Source organism: Micromys minutus, assembly GCF_963924665.1.
Source record: "Micromys minutus genome assembly, chromosome: X".
NCBI classification, from domain to species: Eukaryota; Metazoa; Chordata; class Mammalia; order Rodentia; family Muridae; genus Micromys; species Micromys minutus.
The window spans coordinates 127,037,561-127,056,567 of record NC_137970.1 but is presented as its reverse complement, the minus strand read 5'-3'; the positions used below and the strand labels follow the sequence as shown (position 1 = coordinate 127,056,567).

The following is a 19,007-nucleotide window of genomic DNA, read 5'->3' as shown; positions in this document are numbered from 1 at the left end:
CAGTAGGGACACAAGGAATGTTCCAGAGGCCCAGGCCCATATCAGACCCATATCAGACCCAATCACAGCCTGGCTATAGTTCTTGCAGAGACAACAGGCCCATGAAAATATGGTCTGATTCCTGAGATATCTGAAGAGGGATATTGGCCTGGCCTGGCCTGACCTGGTCAATCTGAGGGCAGCTTAAGATACATCAACCTTGAATGCTGCTGGTACTGAGGATCTGTGGGGACAAGTGGGGCCTGACACAGCAAAGGTGAGATGCCAGAGGCTGAGCCAAGGCTCACAATGTCACAAAGGAACCAGAATAAGAAACAGGACCCGGATGAACCAAGAAAGGTCCGTGAGGCTAGTAACATCCCATGGGGCATATATATTTACATATGGAAATTAAGGTGGGATTACATTAATAAATAGGTGGGTAGGATGTCAGAGCAAGGAGGTCAAGGGTTTTTCTGACATGGGAACACCAGGGCAAGAGGGTGGGGATATTGCTGCTGCTGGTGGGGGGAGCTCGGTCCTGTCATTCCTTCCCCATGCAGGGCCCAAAGCAAGGCACTAATGAAGGGGGCCCAGGTGTGATAGGGCATCTTGGCTTAGTAACCTCCCCAACAACACCAGATCTGGGTCTCATCCCTGGAGACCCAGGCTAGAGCCAGACACTCCCCTGACTGGGAGGATGGCTCGGAAGCGAGAAGCCCCCTCCTCACCATCTCCCCACTCAGCTGCTGCTGGATACCAGGGTGATGATCTGCTCCAGCTTCTGTCGAAGCTTGTGCTTCCGACAAGAGGCATCTCGGTCCAGCGAGGTGAGGATCTAGGGGATGATGATCCATTGGAACAAACTCCAATGCAGGGCCCCACTTCTGTACAAAGCCCTTGCTCTTCCCTCTCACTGGCCAGTCTCATACTCCAAACCTCTAACCTCTCAACAAAACCGTCCACTTCCCCTTCACTACAAATACCATCACCAACTCTTCTATCATGACCCATGTGTAGCCTCTTTGAAGAGTGGGCAATACTTAATGTTATAAATTCATTCTTACTCCCTCCTAACCCAAACTCCAACATCTCTTTGGCAAATCTGCCATTACATCCTTCTTGATCCTGGCTTAGGATATGGGGCTGACTCTACTAGGTACTTCTAGGTTCCCTCCCACTCTCTCCTAGTTCTCTCTTTCCTCTTTGACTAGTGAGTCACCCAGAATTCTGTGCTTGGCCAGATCTCCTCTACAGCCCCTTGATCTCTTGGTAAGCTCCTTTTTTAAAAAATATAGTATCTCACTATGTATCTCTGGTTGTCCTAGAATTTTCTTTGTAGATCAAGCTAGCCTTGAGTAAGAGATCTGCCTGTCTTTGCTTCCTGAGTGCTGGGACTAAAGGTGTGTACCACCATGCATGTCTTGAGCTTTATCTTTAGTGTACCTGATCTCCCATGCACATCTGTATTTGTATGTGTACAGGTGTGTGGAGGCAAGAGGTTCAATACCTGGTGTTTTTATTATTCTCCCCCTTTTAAAAATGTGTGTAGGTATTCTGTCTGAATGTATGTATGTATATCATATGTGTGTCTGGTATCTACAGAAGCCACAGAAGGAGACCAGATTCCTTGGAACTGGAGCTAGAGGGCTATAAGCTGCTATGTAAGTGCTGGAAATCAAACTTAGGTCCTCTGGAAGACAGCAAGTGCTCTTTTAACTGCTGAGCCATCTCTCCAGCTTCTCTACCTTTTTATTTTGATATCTCTCATTGAACATAGAACTTAGTGATTGGCTAGACTGGCTGGCTAATGAGCTATGGGGATCTGCCTATCTCACCTACTCCCCAGCACCCATGCTGAGATTATAGACAAATGCCACCACATCCAATATTTTTACATGAATGCTTGGAATACATCCATTCTAATTTTCCAGTCTTGTAACTTCTATCCAGTGGGACCTCTATACTCCAGCTAGTGGTTTCTCTCCTGTATTCCTTAAATCCCAGAATCTAAGGAAATTATTGCACATTATGCAAGGGATGGACTATAAACAAGACATAAGATGGGATCTGTGTCCCATCATGCTCAAATGCTTGTGTGCTTCTCAACGCATCAATCTCCCTGCCTTTTCCCCTAACTGCATCATCAGAGCCATGCAACTGGGAGTCCATGAGGTGCATCAACGTACCTCCTGACGGTACTTGGTGACATAGAAGTAGAGCTCGCTGAGTGCACTTAGGACATTGAAGTCATTGGCATGGAGGCGGGACTGCTCTACTAAGTAGGCATCCATGTCTTGGTCACTAATGGAGGCCATCTTTGCAATATCTCGGTAGTACCTGTAGAGACCCTGGGTGAGTTAATCATGCACATGTCACAAAAGCCAAAACTCATACCATCAGTGTTTGGCCAGCCTCTGGGGCTTTTTCTTGGATCTAGCCAGCCTCAGACAGGCTGTTTAGGTAATTCCTGCCTGCCACCAGGCACACACAGCAGTATCACAGGGCCTACCTCTCTACCCAGCTCTTATAATTGGGAATATCCTTGGCATAGAGAAGCTTGTTGGAAGGTGAATCCTTGCCCAGGCGGTGCTCTGATGTAGAACAGGAGTCCATGAAGGTCTGGGCTACTACAGAGAGGCAGGCATCTGTGATGCTATTCTTGTGGATGTCAAACACAAATTGCGGGTTCTTGATCACATTCACCCAGAAACGCAGAGGCAAGCTGAACAGAGGGACATACACTTGAGACTCCCTAATGGCCCTATGTGCCCTTTTCCCCCATTGCCTTCCTTCACAGCTTGTTCCTGTCTGGCCAGTTCATGTCTTGTCCTGAAGTAACAGGAGAAACACATTTAGGGTAAGTGCCTTTTTCTTTAGCCTTCTGCTGGACTCTGGCAATGAAAACTAAGAATAGATGGCTTTCTCTCCTTAACCTCCACCCCTGAAACATCCACTGATTTCACCTGTGCCAAGCCAACAGTGTCTCTACAGTGCACAGGACCCTAGAGAAAAATAGCCAATCCCAGTGCTAGACTAGCACTTCCCATCTGCACAACCCAATAGCACCTACCTTCTACACACTCATATTCAGTTCCAGGCCATACTACTGTTCCAACCTTCCAGCATGGAAGGCTATATCAGATGCCAGTTAATCTATATCCATTGGCCTGGCGGCTTAGCTAAGTAACTAGCCTCTTCCTCCCAACCACCCTCAGAAGAGTCAGCAGCAGCTAGGAACCAATAAGTACCAGTTACTTTTCCAGGTGTGGCGCACATCAGGATCACTGATCTGGCGCTGGTCAGCCTGTTCATCTAGGAAGTCAAACATGTACTTGATGGCCAAGGGTAAGGCTGAGCCCCGGTGGGCTGTACTGAACACAGTTTCAAACAAGTCATCCACAAACTTCTGCAACGTGCCCTATAAGTGACAGTAAAGGAACCATATTAGGAAGTTCCCCAAATCACACAGACGGGGCAAAATAGCTTAGTAAAGAACTTCCCTGAAGGGCCAGCATTCCTAAAATGAACCTTTGCTTGACCTCAAGCCTATAGGTCCTACTACAAAGGCCCTAAGAAAGTGACCCATGCCTGGTAAGACCAGCTCATCTCATGGCTAAGACTGTGCTTGAAAGTGTCTATGCAGATAACAAGGGAGCCTAGGGCAGGCCCACACCTTGGTGGCCAGCAGCCTTGTCAGATATATTTCTGAGACCATCTTGCTGCCACGATCTCCCTCTCGGTGATCAGCATGGTCGTGGTTCTTCACCAGATGCCACAGCTTGGTGCCTGCCTCTTGGTCAGGTGTGAGCATAGGTGCTCGGGAACGGAGGCTATCCGGGCTGCTGGCGGCACGGAGCAAGCTCTCTAGGGCAGAGGACAGATATGACCCTTAAGCCCTACAAGCTTTGGTCATTACCCACCCTCTTGCTCCATTCTCTTCCAAAAGCCCAGGGGCCTTTGTGGGACCCATCTATCCTTGCCACCCCTCCCTATTAGGCTCTACAAAACTGAAGACCACTCAGGGACCCAAAATAACAAAGGTCTTTCCAAACTTGGGGATTCCTAAGATATAGCCTTAATTGGAGGGCATAGGACCAGGAAAGGCCACCACAATATATCCATACCTACCATAGCGACTAAGTGAACGGGTGAAGGTGAACGAGTTGGCCATGTTATAGGCAGACACTTGTTTGGGCACCAGTGCTACTAAGGAACCATCAGTCACCTGGAGGTCCAAAGATACAGAAGGAGCCAAGGGGCCACCATTCATTCAGACTCTTCACTATATACATGTAAGTGGCAACCAAGGCCCTATGAGAAACACTCCTGAGTATAGGAATAAGGGCTTAGAGGAGACCTGGCCATTGCTCCTAGGTGTCCCTGGGGTTGAATAGACTCCAAGTTCCTTACCTGGTAGTGGGCCAGTGAGTTGACCCTCTTCCAATCACACTCGATCTTTGTAGTAATGTCCTCATCTTGGAGGATGATTCGGGCCATGCGGCCCTGGCGCCATTCTGCAGGCCATAGTCAGCTCTTAGGGACATTCACCCCCACAAGGACTTAGAAACACTTCTTTTAAGGAACAGAGCTCGGATACAGAATATGAAAGCTCTCTGGGAGGGGTTGGGTAGGTGGGAGTTAGGAGAAAAGGGAGGGACCTTACCCAAGTCCATGTCCTCAGCTTTGGGGCGCTGAGAGTATGGAATACCCTTGTACACAGTATCCAACAGCTTGTCTTTGGCCTGGGTGATGCTATCACAGTTAAGAACCTTCACAGGGACCTGGGCACTGCCCTCGCTCTCCGGGCACACACAGTGCAGAGTCTGAGAGTAAAGGAACCTCAGCATGATTCCTAAGCAAGGCTCCTCCACCTCATTTCCTGCTCTTATGGCCCCATGCTCACCAGGGTCTTATAGTCGATCTGCTGCCGGATGAGCTTGTCCTCACTTAAGGAGTAGCGGGCCTCCCCTGTTATGGCATCGATGGGACCTTTCTCCATCTGCTGCTTGATGGCGCAGTACAGCAGGAAGAGTGGCTCCCCGGCGCACTCCTACACCCAGAGTCAGGAGCATAGCTGGCTGCCTGTCTGGCCTATCAATCAATTGTACCCACCCCTGGACATTCCTCCCCTGCAGCCCAGCCCACCCAAGCACACCTTCAGGAACTTATGCAGCAGGAATGTGAACCAGTTGGTGAGCATCTTCTCAGCCACTGACTCTGTCCTATGGTAAGAGATAGTCTTAAGGCCCTGGCCTGACCAGGGTGAGGCTTGAACAGAGATAGGGGTCCAAGCAGGAAATGGAAGAGTTGGCTGGGGGAAAGGCCAGGCAAAACAGTTAAATACCTGCGCAATAGCAGCTTTGGGTGGTTCTTGCTCTCAAGGTTTTTCTCTATGAGGTCAGCCAGCAGTTGCTTGAGCAGCCCAGTAGCATAGTCAAGCCGGCTCTGCAGGGCCACCATGGTGAGTGAGGCCACAGTACCACGGTCACGCATGGAGAAACTGCTCTGGGCCTCCAAAGTGTGGATGAAGGTGAGCAGGAAGGTGCGGCTGTGCAGCAACTGTCCAAATAGGCGCAGGGCCTTCTCCACATTTGGGGGAGTCTGTGGGGACCAGGGAGTCTCAGAGTAGGTAGCGGTTTTGAGGGAAACAAAACATGGACAGGCTTGGGGGAGGTGCTCACATCCAGTTCCTTGAGCACTGGGTGAGCCTCAATGCCAGGGAAAAGCACGCGCACAGCATAGGTCCGGTAGTCCAAGAAAGGGATCTGCACACCATCCATGTGGTTTGTCAGTTCGTTGATATCTGTCTGCAGCTCAGCAAAAGCTGGGAAAGAATAGGGTAGAGTGAGTTGAGCAAGAGACAGGTAAGTCCCTCAGCTCTTACACACTGTGATACACCCCCTGCTTTAGGCACCTTCCTTGCACTCCAAGGCCACACGAGATTCCAGGTTGTCCATCTGTAGCTGAAGCCGCTTAAGTGTACGGTCTGCATCCTGAGTCTTTCTCTTGTAGGCAACCAGCACAACAGTAATGGCCAGCAGCAAGAGCCCGCCCCCTGCTGCCAGCCCTACCATAGCCGGTAAGGTCAGTGCCCGATCAGCAGTGATGTGCAGGGTGCCCAACCAGAACTCCAGGCCACCCACCAGCACCTGTAAGGGCAAGCTCGAGGTGAACCAACTCCCATGCACAGCCAAGGCTGCCCTGGTGAGCCCATACCCACCATAACAGGCTGCCGGCCTGTCTGGCTGGGGGAATCACACAGAAGTTGAGTATCTGAGACAGTTAATGCACATGGTTGTCCTCCAATCAACACTGTGTAGTTGAGGCGGGAGCTGCCAGCTGCAGCAGGGATCAGGTTCTTGCCCTAGCCATGGAAAACCCACACATAAACAGTCAAGCACTCCAGCTCTCTGTTCTTCCCCTCCTTTCTACTCCCTATCCTTATCCCCAGCACCTTCAATACAACATGCGAACCAGGTTTGACATCTAGCACACCAGAGGGCCCAAGTGGTTCAAAGCTGGGATCAGGGTAGTAGGTGAAGGAGGAACGGTTGAGGGAGCGGGCTGCCTGCACGTGGTCCAGCAAGAAGCCAAACTCATCAGGGTGCTCGCCTTGGGCCCGAGGCTGAGGATGCCCAAGGAAGATGCCAGGGGCCTTACATAGCATTGCAGTGTCGTTTATCACCTGGCATGTCTGTGAAGACAACAGCAGTCACCTAAGTGCATGAAGCCATAAGTAGCAAGGGTAGGACAGGGGTAGAAACCCACTACTCACATTAGTTGTCTCAATACCACGGTACTTGGCTCGTACACGGGGTTCTTGCACTGTCAGCAGATGAGTTCCACTCACAGTGATGGAGGTGCTTCCACTGCACAGATGGGTAAAGATCTCAGGTTCCCTTCCCCACCCTGTCTGAAGTTACCAAGGTTTTTCTGAGAGCTTGGAGCCTCTGACCTTGGTTCACTCAGCAAGTGCTAGGCTCTACATGGACAGGACAACTCTGTGGCCCCTACTAATGCGGGTTCAGGAAAGAGGAATCACTTGATGCCCAAAGGCACCAGTAACAGGTAAGGCCCCAAAACTCTCAGAGCCCCAACTCAGTCCTCAACCCAATTCTCCTCAGGGTCTCACTTGATGATGCTCCAGGTGGGCTCAAGGTGTGTGACAGTAGGGTCCTGGGTGTAGGTATAGATGACTCCAGTGCTGGAGATGTTGGCATGGTCGATGGCAAGGGTGATAGGGGCCTGACTGGGGCCCAGGGTGGAGACAGGTGAGATACACACGATTGCCTCGGCATCTCTCCTACACAGGTAAGCAGGTAGGCTTGAAGCAGATGCCCTGGCACCTTGTGCTACCCTGCCCCCACAGCCCTCCATACAATGCTCAACTCCAGACAGCTTGTGCTCAGGCCCACCTCACAAACTGGCACTCTCCATCTCTTATAATCACCGTGACCCTGCTGCCGGCATCCAGAGAAGTTCCAGAGATGGTGAGCCGAGTGCCCCCAGAAGCTGGGCCTCGAGTAGGACTCACACGGTCAAATGTTGGGGTCTGGGGAAGAAGCAGCCCTTGAGAGAAGGTAGAAGCCAGCCTCATCCAAGGTGCCACTCCATGTTTCCCCAGATAGGGAAGGGGAAAGGACCAATTAGACCACGCACCACAAAGCTGTAGAGTTGCTGGGACTGCGTACGGAAGTCAGCAGAACAATCACCTACACAGAGTTCAGCAGGCCCAGGTGGTGGGCTGGGCACCAGCGATTCCTCCATCTCACATACGATCCTAAGAGTCACAGAAGGTCAGGACCAGCTGTGGTAAACAAGGACAGGGTGCTCACATAGCCACACTCACCTTTCAGCACTGACATATTCGGTGGGAATGGAGTTGCAACGTACACCAGCTACTCGAAGGCCAACCTCACGGGAAGTGAGGCCCAGATTCTCACCCACAATGGTGACCCGGGTGCCGCCCTCCTTGGGTCCTGTGAGTGGGTGAATCTGAAGAACATGATAAGAGACAAGAAGATCAGGCCAGACTTACACATGCCCAACAAGGAAGGTAGGATTTGTAGGTGTAGCTAACCTGGGTGATTCGGGGATGGCTGCATCGGGCACCCTTCTGGCTTGGGTGCATCCAGTTATTTTTGGGAGCTGGGCAGTGAGCCCGCAGTTGGCACCTGTGCTCCGAGATGCACCAGCCACAGTTGAATCGGGGATCAGCCTTGAGGCAGAGGCCACAACTAGGCCGCTGAGCCCAGCACTTGTAAAGAAGGGCTGCAGACACAGGAGACTATTGATGGAGCAGGCAATGGCAGAAAAGCAGGGGGCTCTAGGACATCCAAACTTGCCCCCAGCATTGCCAATCCTATCCCAGGAGCCACACTCCTTGGCCCCATGTCACCCCTCACCTCGGAAGCTAGGAGGCTTATCAATGGGGAAATCTCCATCCCAGACCACAGAGAAGTCCAGTTCAGTGTCACCAAACTCATCACCTTCATAGAAGTACTAAGAAAAATGGAACCACATTAGCACAAATAAGATGAGCAAAATCCTTGTGCACTTGAGGAATCCCTCATAGAAAGACTAAGAAGGGCCTGCCAGGGCCAACTAGAGGCTTCCAGAATAAGTAAGCTAGGCATAGACCAAAACCAACCAAATCAAAATACACACACACACACACACACACACACACACACACACACACCACTACAAAAATAAAATAAAACAAACAAACAAACAAAAAAAACAAAACCAGTTATTCCTGGCTGGCTGACCCTGCACTCTGGGTCTCACCGAGGCATTCTGGCACTGCACACTACTGCTGTTAAAGCGCACTGCAGGTACCCGATGCTGCCGCCCCTGTACACGGACCACACATTCATAATTCTTCTGTCCTGATTGAGGCTGTGGCAGGTTCTTAGCCCTCAGAGTTAGAGGCTGCATGACACCCACAGGAATCAAGAGGTCCCCTCGAGGCAGGATCTCTGGGCAGCCCTGGGAGGAGAACACCTGTCAGAAGCATACTGGTCTACCCACCTTTCTCCAGGCCCAAGGAAATGGGAGATCAAACAAAAAATGTGGGAGGCCAGTCCCCAAGAAGCCCAGCCTCTTGCACAGTGCACTGAACCACCTCACCTCAGGGCTGTGGACCCTGCCCTCCTGGAAGGAGCACTCGTGTGGGTGGCTGGTACACACATGACGGTACTTACACCAGTGGCAGGGGTAAGGGCTGCCAACACAGGACATACACCTAGAGGGAGAAGTGGCTTCAGAAATAACAGAGAAGGTCATATTGACCTGTATCACCCACTCACAAGACACACTGGAGAACAAATGAAGAAGGCAGGCAGAACCTGCCCAAGCCGCATAGTGTACATCAGGATTGATCAGAAGTGACAACAGCAGTAAGACCCAACAACTCACCCCTGAAGCCCTAGAGAAAGTTACAGTGCAAGTTTTATACTTTTCAGAGCACCTAGCACCCCAGGGCTAGAGACAGATTCTGAACCAGGTACTCACGACTGGAGGGCACTGCAGTTGTAGAAGACAAAGTCAACCCCAGCAAACCTCACACCAGTCTCCATGGAGAGCAACTGAAGCCGCACAGTATGAGTGGCCCCTGCAGCAAGCCGGATGGCTATCACGAACTAGTCTGAGATCCTGCCCTACCCCACAACATCCCAGATTGCCCCATCCCACTAACCATGCCCTCTGGTAAGTGTCTGGAGCTCCTGAAGGGATGGTGAAGGGCATCGTAGCTCTCCAGAGGGCAGCAGAATAGCCTCACTTTCAGTCACCTCCTCAAAGGAACAGCTTACACCCACACTGAGGTCTGGCACGTTGCGCATGGCTACTGTCAGCTGGGGGAGGCAGAGGGCTCAGAGCAGGGTGCACCCTCCCTCATGAAGCATATACAGGGCCAAGTATCCTCTATGTCACTTACCTGCACCCCAGAGGATGTCACCGACACATTATTGGGTCGGACCCGCACCTGTATACATTTATTCACCTCTTCTGCAAAGCCATGTGGGGCAGAGGCACCTGGACAGGCCCCTTCACGGCAGCACCTGCATGGGGACAGGCAAAAGCAGTCCAAGCATTGTCCCAGGAGGACCAAGATGGGGGTGAAGTAAGAGGCTGAGGTGGGACAGAGGACAGCATACCCAGCTCATACTGCCAGGCAACAGTGTACCTTGGCCTCATCCCCTGAGATCCAAGGGACGTCACTCAGGGTAGAAGTTCCGCTCATTAGCTGGAGAAAGTGGAGGAGAAGGGAGGGAGGGGAAGGCTCAAGACTGGGGAAAACTGGGCACGTGGGTGAAGGAAAGTATAGCAAGTGTGGCTGGCTCCTGTCCAGCTGACAAGGCCCTCCTAAATCCTCTATCTCCCAAGATAATGGCCCCAGGGAACCCACTGCTGCCCCACATCCCACACCCTCTTCCCTCACCTGTGCTGTAGCACACACCAACCACAGTGTGGGTCCCCTGAGCCCAGGCATGCAGCACAGCTCAGATACTGCTCACAGGTCTCCACCGGGAGTTGGCTCACCTGGGGACAGCCACATCAGCATATAGCCCACCCTTGCCCAACCACCCACCACCACCCACCACGGGCCCACCTGCTTCTCACTCAGGAGGTAGATGTGTTGGTGGTCAGGGCTGAAAAGCAGGTCTCGGAGTATGGGGCTGCCCTGCACCACAGAGACTGTTTCATATAGTTGGGCATCCTGAGAGCCATCAACCCGCACCTGAGTCACAAGACCAGTACACAAAAAATAACAAGCCAGCTTCATGCTACCATAGCTCCCTGTACCCAGAGCATGCTCTTCAGTCAGGGACTTTCTAGATTACAGCCAAGCTGGTCAGTCATGGCCTCCCTGAGCCTGTACTCAGTTTGTAGGCTTATAGCTTCAACAGTCATAGCCTTTGACTAAGGCAAATGCTGCCCTCAATTCAGTCAAAACAATGCTGGTAAAGGCACTAAAGGAACAGAACTTAGTTCTTAGGACCTAACCTGGGAATTTATCCTATCCTATCCAGGCGTGTGTGTACACTCTGTCCCTCAGCCCTTCTTCCTATAGTTTGAAATCCCAATCACATAAGACAAAGGTTCTAGGACTAACCTTCTTCAAATTACCGCTCCGTGTACCGATGAAAACCACAGAGTGCTGGTGGTAGGTATAGGCAGCCACACTGGCCATGCCATCAGTGCTGTCAGCCAGCAAGGGTAGCCCCTCAATCACGTGTAGGCCACCCAATGGTTGATTCAACACTAACCCACAGAAGTTTCCATTGATCTGCATGGGCTGGTGACACAGGAGGGGTGAGTGAGAGTTCAAGCTAGACAGATGCTATCAGATTTCACATTCTGTAAAGGAGCAGAACCTGGAAGCCACAGCCCTCCAGACATGCTTGACAGTTTGTTTCCCCTAGGACCCCATGGGAAAATGGGACTGGGGATGAAAAGCACGGGGGAGGAGAAGCCTGGCCCTGCAAGACTTGAGAGAGAACAAGGAGAAAGATGGGATGAATACAGAGGCAGGAAAAGGAAGATGGCAGAATATGAACTAGCAAAAACATAAAAAGAGAAAAGAGAGTAAAGCTCTCAAGAAAGGTAGAGCGGGTATCAAAACTAAGCTGCTACTCCCATGACCATGCCAAGCCTACTGGACAGACAGCCACTCAGCAGAAGGGCAGAAAGCCACAGAGCTGTCATATCTGGCACAGGGACAGCAGGGCAAGCAAAGGGCTCACGGTGTTAATGCAGGGCAGCTCCTTATTCAGCAGCCAGGGTAGGGCCAGCGTGCCCTCCCCACGGTAGCATGATTGGATTCGGCGCCGGATGTGAGCATTAATACTGCTGAGGGTGAAAAGGCAAAGGATGGTCTGCCGAGGTGGGTTGGCTCGGTTCTTCTGGCCCTGAGAGAAGATGGTGAAGAGGACATCCTCGTCGGCTGGCACACCCAGAGCCTGCGCCAGTAGCAGGCCTGGCTTGGCTAGATGGGCACTTTGCACCAAGCGGTACTCCACGCCACGCCAGGAGCAACCAATAGGGAACTCTACATAAGAGTAGAACTCTGAGTCCCCTGCACACATGCGCACAATCTTGGATGTGAAGAATTTCTCGCCTGCTGTATCCAGCAGCGTCTGCTGGGTGTCCAGCTGCAATGTTAAGAAGTACACGAAGGAGGCACTGACAAAACCATATATGTAGTAGATGTCAAAGGCAGGGTACAAGGACAGTGTATCTGAAGGAATCTTGATCTGAGAAGAGACAAACTCATCCTGGTACACCTGGAGATTAGAGCAAAGTATGAGTGGGATGAAGGCCTGCTCCCCACCCAACCTTGACTTCCCAACCATGTTCCAACAATGTGGTTTTCCAAAGGCTTCCCCTGTGATCTCCCATCTGCCCCTCCTGGACAATTACTGGAATCCACGCCACAGAGTGCAATTAGCCTCTCTGTAGATAGACTTTCCACAGGTAAACTCTTCCCATTTTCCTGTCCTCAGCAGCTGGTCTACATCTATGTGACAATGAAGAGTCATAAATTTCTCTTTCAAACCAAAGTTCCCCCCCCAAGAAGCAGGACCAGGACTGAGAGAAAGGAGTGAATAAGACCTGGGGTCATAAGAAACAGGGGAAAGAAGACAAAACCAACAGGTTCACCCACCAGACTAAACATATCTCCACTGTCCTCATCGTCGATGAGCTTACGGGAACTCAAGGTGGGAAAGTACTCAGACTTGCCATCAACAGCGGTGCCCACAAACAGCTTGCTAGGCCCCTGGCCCTGTTCAACAATGACGCCAGCCATGGAATCAGGCTCCTGGGCACCTGACAGATAGTGTTCCTTGCGATGATGGGGCTCACCCAACTTGAAGAGGTCATCCAGACGCAGGAACTGGCAGATGCCCTGCCAAATGCTGCCACAAGCTACCAAGCGATGAGCTGCATAGTCTATGAGGAGCAGCTTGTTCACATTGTCCACAGGCACTAGGCGGTGGGAGCATACACGCATGCTAGGGGGTGGGTAGCAGCGAGCATTGTCCTCAATGGGCCCTGTGACATGGACCCGTAGCTCAGTTAGGTTTGAAGCCAGCTTGAAAACTCGGTTCACGGCACCTACAAACACCTCCCCAGTCACTCGGTGCACAGCCAGGTGAGTCAGTGTGGTATCTGTCACCACAAAGGTACGAAATGGCCTGCTGCTACCCAGGCACCCTCCTATGGTGAAGAATAGCAATGGGAGAAGGCAGACAGTGGGCATGACCAGCAGCTGTAACGAGGGACAGGCCTGAGGAGAGACAGCAAGTGGGAGTCAGATGCCCCAGGCCCAAGCTACTCTCCCTCCTTCTGCCCTGCTGGCCCAGTGACCCTGGCAGTCCAGATTCAGTGCTATAGAGGGGCAGGGCAATTCATCCAACATGATAGACCCCAGATGGTGACTGAAGCTGAAAGAGGGGAGGGGCCTCTAATAGGGCAAATGAATGAGTGACAAGCACAGGCAAGCTTGCAGGCCATCAACCATACTCCACTCCTGTACTGAAAAGAAGCCAAGAGGCCTTGTCTCAACTGGGCCACACCCAAGGGGGCATCAGAGCCAGAAGCTTAAAAGGATGGGGTGGGAGGTTCTCCCAGAATTGGGACCCTAACATTACACACCAGGAAACGCAGGGAGAGAACAATCCCAAGTTGGGGTTGGGGGTGCTTCTCTGTGAGCGGCACTGCTAACAGGAGTCCTAGGGCACAACTCTGGAGAATTAAGGCCTGAAGCTGGTTTCAGTGCCACTACATCTCCAACTCATGGCCCCAGGTGCTTTCTCCCCTTGAGGGCCATGGCTGCCTATCCAGAAGTCTGCTGTCTGGCCTTTCTATTGCAACACAAAGCCAAGACTCTCGTTGAAACAAACATCAGTCAAGCTTTGCTCAGACACAGGCAGAGAATTGCTAGGCCAGGCCTGTGTGGTTCTCCCTGAAGAGCCAAAGGTTAGTCAGAGAGAAATATGGGCAGAGGGGTTTAAAACCCTCTTTTGTAGAAACCAGCACACTCAAATACAGTTGAAGCCTTAGGGATATGGAGCACTACCCCTCCCCTAAACAAATAGGGCTAATGCTGGCACTTCACCCCCAGGCCACACCCAGCTAGCCTCAGGCTGTAAAGATAGCAGAGCAGTGTCTCTGTAACCAATGGGGTAGATCTCAGTGCTACCCTCTCAGTGCCCAATTCCCAAGAGACACAGAAGGGACTCAGGATGAGGGGTGGCTCAGGATGGGGGTGGGGGCACAGCAAAGAGAAAAAAAAGCCAGCATTTGCTAGAACATGGAGCAATTCCAGCTTGAAAGGGCCAAGTTTCAGCTCAGAGTGATCAGCTCTCTAGGGCTCTTTTGTCGGGTCTGCATCCCAGACCCCTCATGCGATAACCAGAGAAGAAAGGAAGGCAAAAGAGAAAAGCGAATGCATCCTACTCTCACCTCTTCTACACTCTGCAGAAAGCCAAATTTTAGGAACTGGCCAGGACAGGTTGGGAAGGAGACCTGGAAAGTCGTAATTTACATCCCAAGACCCCACCCCAGCCCCCATCTCTAAGTGGCAACCTCAGGCATCACAGTCACACCCAGCCCCTCTGCTACAGCCCTACCAGCAAAGAGCACGATGATGAGGAAAGCTCCATTCAGATATGCAGGTCCACAGCCTGCTCTTCCACAATACTCCTCTTTATGCAATGAACCCAGTCAGTCCTGCCCCCATTGGGGGCACCCCGGGCAGACCCACAGATACCTTAGTTGATGCAGAAGCTACAGCAATGCTCAAGAGATGCTGCTCTTCCTCTACAAAAGGGTTCTATCAACCAATGGGACTACAATCAAGTTGGCTGCCTCCTCTCGCTCAGGACACAGAGAGCCTGGCGAGCCTGATCTTGAGAGGCAGGGAAGGACAGGGCCTGCCCCCAGAAACCATCTGGACCCCCAGGCTGTCTGAACCTCTGCCATCCAGCCGACTACTGGGCTTTAAGGATGGCGACCACCTACCTACCTGTCCCTCCACCGCGGCTGACTCAGGGTGTCCACCGTGGCCACGTGGACGTGCCCCCCGTGCCCTACAGCCGCCCCCCTCGCGTGGCCCCGCAGCCTCGCCCAGCGAGCTGCAAAATCTGCAACCGCCGCGCCCACACACTGGGCTGGCCCGCGGCCGCCTGTGCCTTTTAAACCCGGACCGTACCACCACACCGGGAGGGGGCTCCCAGAGAGGGTGGGCCGGGGACCTAAGAGGCAGAGCGCATGGGGGGTGGGGAGGCCGCTGGTCCCTAGGGCCCAGGACTCGAGTGCACAGAGCAAACCTCCCATGGGTCTCTGGGGATCCCTTCCTGAGAAACAGCCCCTTTCGCTCAATGGCCGAGTCCTAGGCGCGGGCCTCTCTACAACCCCCAGCTCCCCGCCTGCTGCCTTCAGCAACCCTGGAATCCATGCGCGGCAGCGCCACACCCCCTTGGGCCTGGAGCTCGAGCCTCCAGGAGCCCGGGGGCCACCTGCTATGGTTGCAAGATTTTCCTTTGGCAGGCCTATCAGAACCGTAAAGACTGCGCCCCAACTCAGGGCTCTTTCCTCAATGGTCCATAAGCTAGTGGGCTAATGACATTCAAATACCCGCCACAAAGCTTGGAATACGGCAACTTATAGCCATTTTCACCTAGTTCTTTCTTCAGCAAGTCACCGTGATTTTGAATCTGCATAGTGTAGGATTTAATTCCATTGCTTTGTTTTCTCTCTCTTTTTTTCTTTCTTTTCCCTTTAGTACAGAGTGGGCTCGAACTGACCGCCCTTTCTGCTTCATCCTTCCAATACTAGAATGGTTATGGGTTTGTGCCACCACATCTGCATTTTTCCATGTTGCTTTTAGATAGTGCCTCCTACTGTAGCCCAGGCTGGCCTTGAATTTACAGTGATCTTCCAGCTTTATCTTCCCATGTTCTGGAATTACAATTAGTTCCCACAGGTACACCTGTTCTTTGTGTGTGTGTGTGTGTGTGTGTGTGTGTGTGTGTGTGTGCCCGCGAGCGCGCGCGCACGCGCGCGCGCGCACACACACACACACACACACACACACACACACACACACACACACACACACACGTAACCAAGAAGACCAGAAGAGGGCATTAGACATCATAGAGCTGGAATTAAAGGCAGTTGTGAGCCACTGGATATGAGTGCTAGGAACTCAAATCTGTGAGCAGTAGCAGTGCTCTTAAGCATTGAGCCATCTTTCTAGACTCTTCCCACTCCTTGTAAACAGCTTTATTGAGATATAATTAACTTTTCATATAAGTGGTGTATTTAACGTATACAGACAATTCAGTGGCATTTCAATATAATATACAACCATCTCTGCTATCTAATTCCTGAACATTTTCATCATTTCTAAAAGAAACTGTACCATGAATCAAGACTTACTTTGGGAGCCAAATAATATCCTGTTGCATGCGTAAGCCTCATTTTATTTATTCTTTCATCAACTGACAAAATTTTTTAATTGTTTTCTTCTTTGGGATGTTTGCATAATATTACTTGTGATGGTTTTTATATGCTTGGGCCGGTAGTGGCACTATTAGGAGATGTAGCTTTGTTGAAATAGGTGTGTCACTGTGGGTGTGGGCTTTAATACCTTTGTCCTAGCTGCCTGGAAGCCAGTATTCTGCTAACTGTCTTTGGACCAAGAGGTGAAATTCTCAGCTCCTCCTGCACCATGCCTGCCTGGATGCTGTCATGTTTCCCACCTTAATGATAATGGACTGAACCTCTGAACCTGTAAGCCAGTTCTAATTAAATGTTGTCCTTATAAGAGCTGCCTTGGCGGAAGCGCCAGGACAATAGGGACCTGGAATGATGAGTACAATTAATTACCTACCCAAAGTGGTGCTTATTACTCAGGTGTAGGTAAGAGCAACCTGCTGTTGAGCAACCACTTCACCAGAAACGAGTTCAACCCAGAGAACAAGAGCACCACCGGAGTGGAGTTCGCCACTCGCAGCATTCAGGTGGATGGCAAGACCATCAAGGCTCAGATCTGGGATACTGCTGGCCAGGAGCGCTACTGTGCCATTACCTCTGGTTCTACCATGGTGCAATGGATGCACTGCTGGTATATGACAAGGCCAAGCCCTTGACATATGAGAATGTGGAGCGCTGGCTGAAGGAGCTGCGGGATCATGCAGATAGCAGCATTGTCATCATGCTGGTGGGCAACAAGAGTGACCTTTGCCATCTTCAGGCTGTGCCCACTGACGAGGACCGTGCCTTTGCAGAAAAGGACAACTTGTCTTTTTTGTGACCTCAGCCTTGGGTTTCAATATAGAGGAAGCATTCAAGAACATCCTCACAGAAATCTACGGTATTATGTCACAGAAGCCAATCGCTGACCGTGCAGCCATGATGAGTCCCCTGGCAACAATGTGGTACACATCAGTGTGCCACTCACCACAGATGGACAGAAACCCAATAAGCTGCAGTGCTGCCAGAACCTGTGACTGCCCTGCACCTCTACCCATCGTGCCTGCACGTCCTCGGTCCTTGGCCAGCCCCTCACCAGTGTCCTCCCGGCCCCTCCCTTGTCCCTCTAGGACAGGCTGCTCCCACCCTCCAAGTGAGCTCCGCCTGCCAGCCCGATGGCCCAGGAAGAGCAGGAGTTCAGCCCCTTGCTTATGTGCCTGCTCTTGGATATTGTGGGCATCTTGACAGGGTAGGGAAGTTGGTAGGGTGGACAGGGCCAGCCAAAGGTGAAGAAGATGAGTGGAAGGAACCAGCTTCTCCTGTTTTCCATGTCAGACTCCAGGGAGCCATCACCTCCTTCCCTCTCTGGCCAGTTGACCTAGCTGGCCCTGCATCCCCACCCAAACCCTCTCTGAGCTGATACCCGAAGAGCCAGGCATCAGAGGCTGAGCAGATGACATTCTGGGCTCTGCCTCCTACTTAAACCACCATAGCCAGCACCAGCATGGCCTCTGGCATTCCCAGGTGTGCACACTCCTGCTCCTGCCTGTAGATTTATGCTGGGAGAAGACACCCTTGACCCCTCTCCCTCCTCCTCTGCACGCAGCGCTCTCCTCTGCCCATCCCCACTACTCTTGTCTGTCTCCTTGTCTGGTCGGGAACCTGTCTGCAAGTGAAGCAATATCTCCGTGTTTTGTATATACAACTGCTCTTACAGCCTTTGGTTTTTGTTTTGGCAGAGAAACACAGATTCTTTACACACTTTGCAAAATTCATGCCAAACCCCAGCTCTTGAACTCTTATTCTCCCTGTAGATCTTGCACTGTTGCCCATTACTAAAATGTATGAGCCACTTCTGTACAGAAAAAAAAAAAGAGTTGCCTTGGTTGTGGTGTCTGTTCACAGCAGTAAAACCCTAAGACATTACTAGAAACACTTCTATGTGTTGTTTGTTTATAGACATGATCATATAGCTCAGGCTGTTCTTGAATTCCTACACTTCCTATCTCTACCACCTTACAAAAATTGGGATTACACTTCTTTTGATTTCATGTGAGTATGTGAGTGTGGAAAGCATCTGTATCCTTGTACATATGCATGGAAGCCAGAGCAGAACACTTGATGTCTTCTTTTTTTGCTCTTAGACTTATTGTCACTTGTCTTTGTTTGTGGATACATGTATGCTTATGCTTGACTTTTTACATGTGTGCTGAGAATTCAAATTCATTTCCTTATGCTTGTAGAGCAAAGGTTCTTACCTGCTGAACCATCTCCCCAAACCCTCTTTTAGGATTTTTGAGACACTTTCTATGTAGCTATGTTGCTCACTGGAATATAGACCAATACTCTAGGTTGTCTTAAAACTCTCAATAATCTTCCTGCCCCTGCCTTCCAAGTTCTTAGAGGTATTTAATATCACTCCTGGATCCTCTTTTCAGTTTTTACATTAAGACAGAGTCTGGATAAGTTGCCCTGGTTGGTCTTAAACTCACTCTGTATCCCAGAGTGGCCTTAAACATGTGATCTTTCCTCAGCCT

The 19,007-nt window shown here is 51.2% G+C and overlaps 1 protein-coding gene and 1 pseudogene across 3 annotated transcripts; one reads left to right on the top strand and one right to left on the bottom strand.

Moving 5' to 3' along the window:
* Positions 1–366: 366 nt before the first annotated feature.
* On the bottom strand, positions 367–13,249 carry PLXNA3 (plexin A3; the record flags this gene model as incomplete). Of its 2 annotated transcripts, none has more annotated exons than XM_080909669.1 (32): positions 367–817; positions 2,169–2,319; positions 2,492–2,704; positions 3,231–3,400; positions 3,656–3,846; positions 4,111–4,207; positions 4,393–4,496; positions 4,646–4,805; positions 4,886–5,032; positions 5,138–5,204; positions 5,327–5,583; positions 5,664–5,806; positions 5,897–6,131; positions 6,203–6,346; positions 6,437–6,676; positions 6,758–6,851; positions 7,115–7,285; positions 7,398–7,534; positions 7,642–7,762; positions 7,832–7,977; positions 8,063–8,253; positions 8,388–8,484; positions 8,773–8,973; positions 9,115–9,229; positions 9,499–9,598; positions 9,683–9,839; positions 9,923–10,046; positions 10,427–10,527; positions 10,598–10,726; positions 11,102–11,284; positions 11,733–12,272; positions 12,653–13,249. In XM_080909669.1, the coding sequence occupies 32 exons, from the start codon at positions 13,247–13,249 to the stop codon at positions 722–724; spliced, it is 5,619 nt and encodes a 1,872-aa protein (XP_080765795.1). In that variant the 3' UTR covers positions 367–721. The 2 variants fall into 2 exon arrangements, with proteins under 2 accessions (XP_080765795.1, XP_080765796.1); XM_080909670.1 differs by having other exon boundaries at positions 6,668–6,676.
* Positions 13,250–15,325: 2,076 nt separating this feature from the next.
* LOC308415281 (ras-related protein Rab-11B-like) lies at positions 15,326–17,665 on the top strand (annotated as a pseudogene). The gene is made up of 2 exons: positions 15,326–15,536; positions 16,912–17,665. The product of its transcript is annotated as a ras-related protein Rab-11B-like (transcript).
* The last annotated feature ends 1,342 nt before the right edge of the window (positions 17,666–19,007 follow it).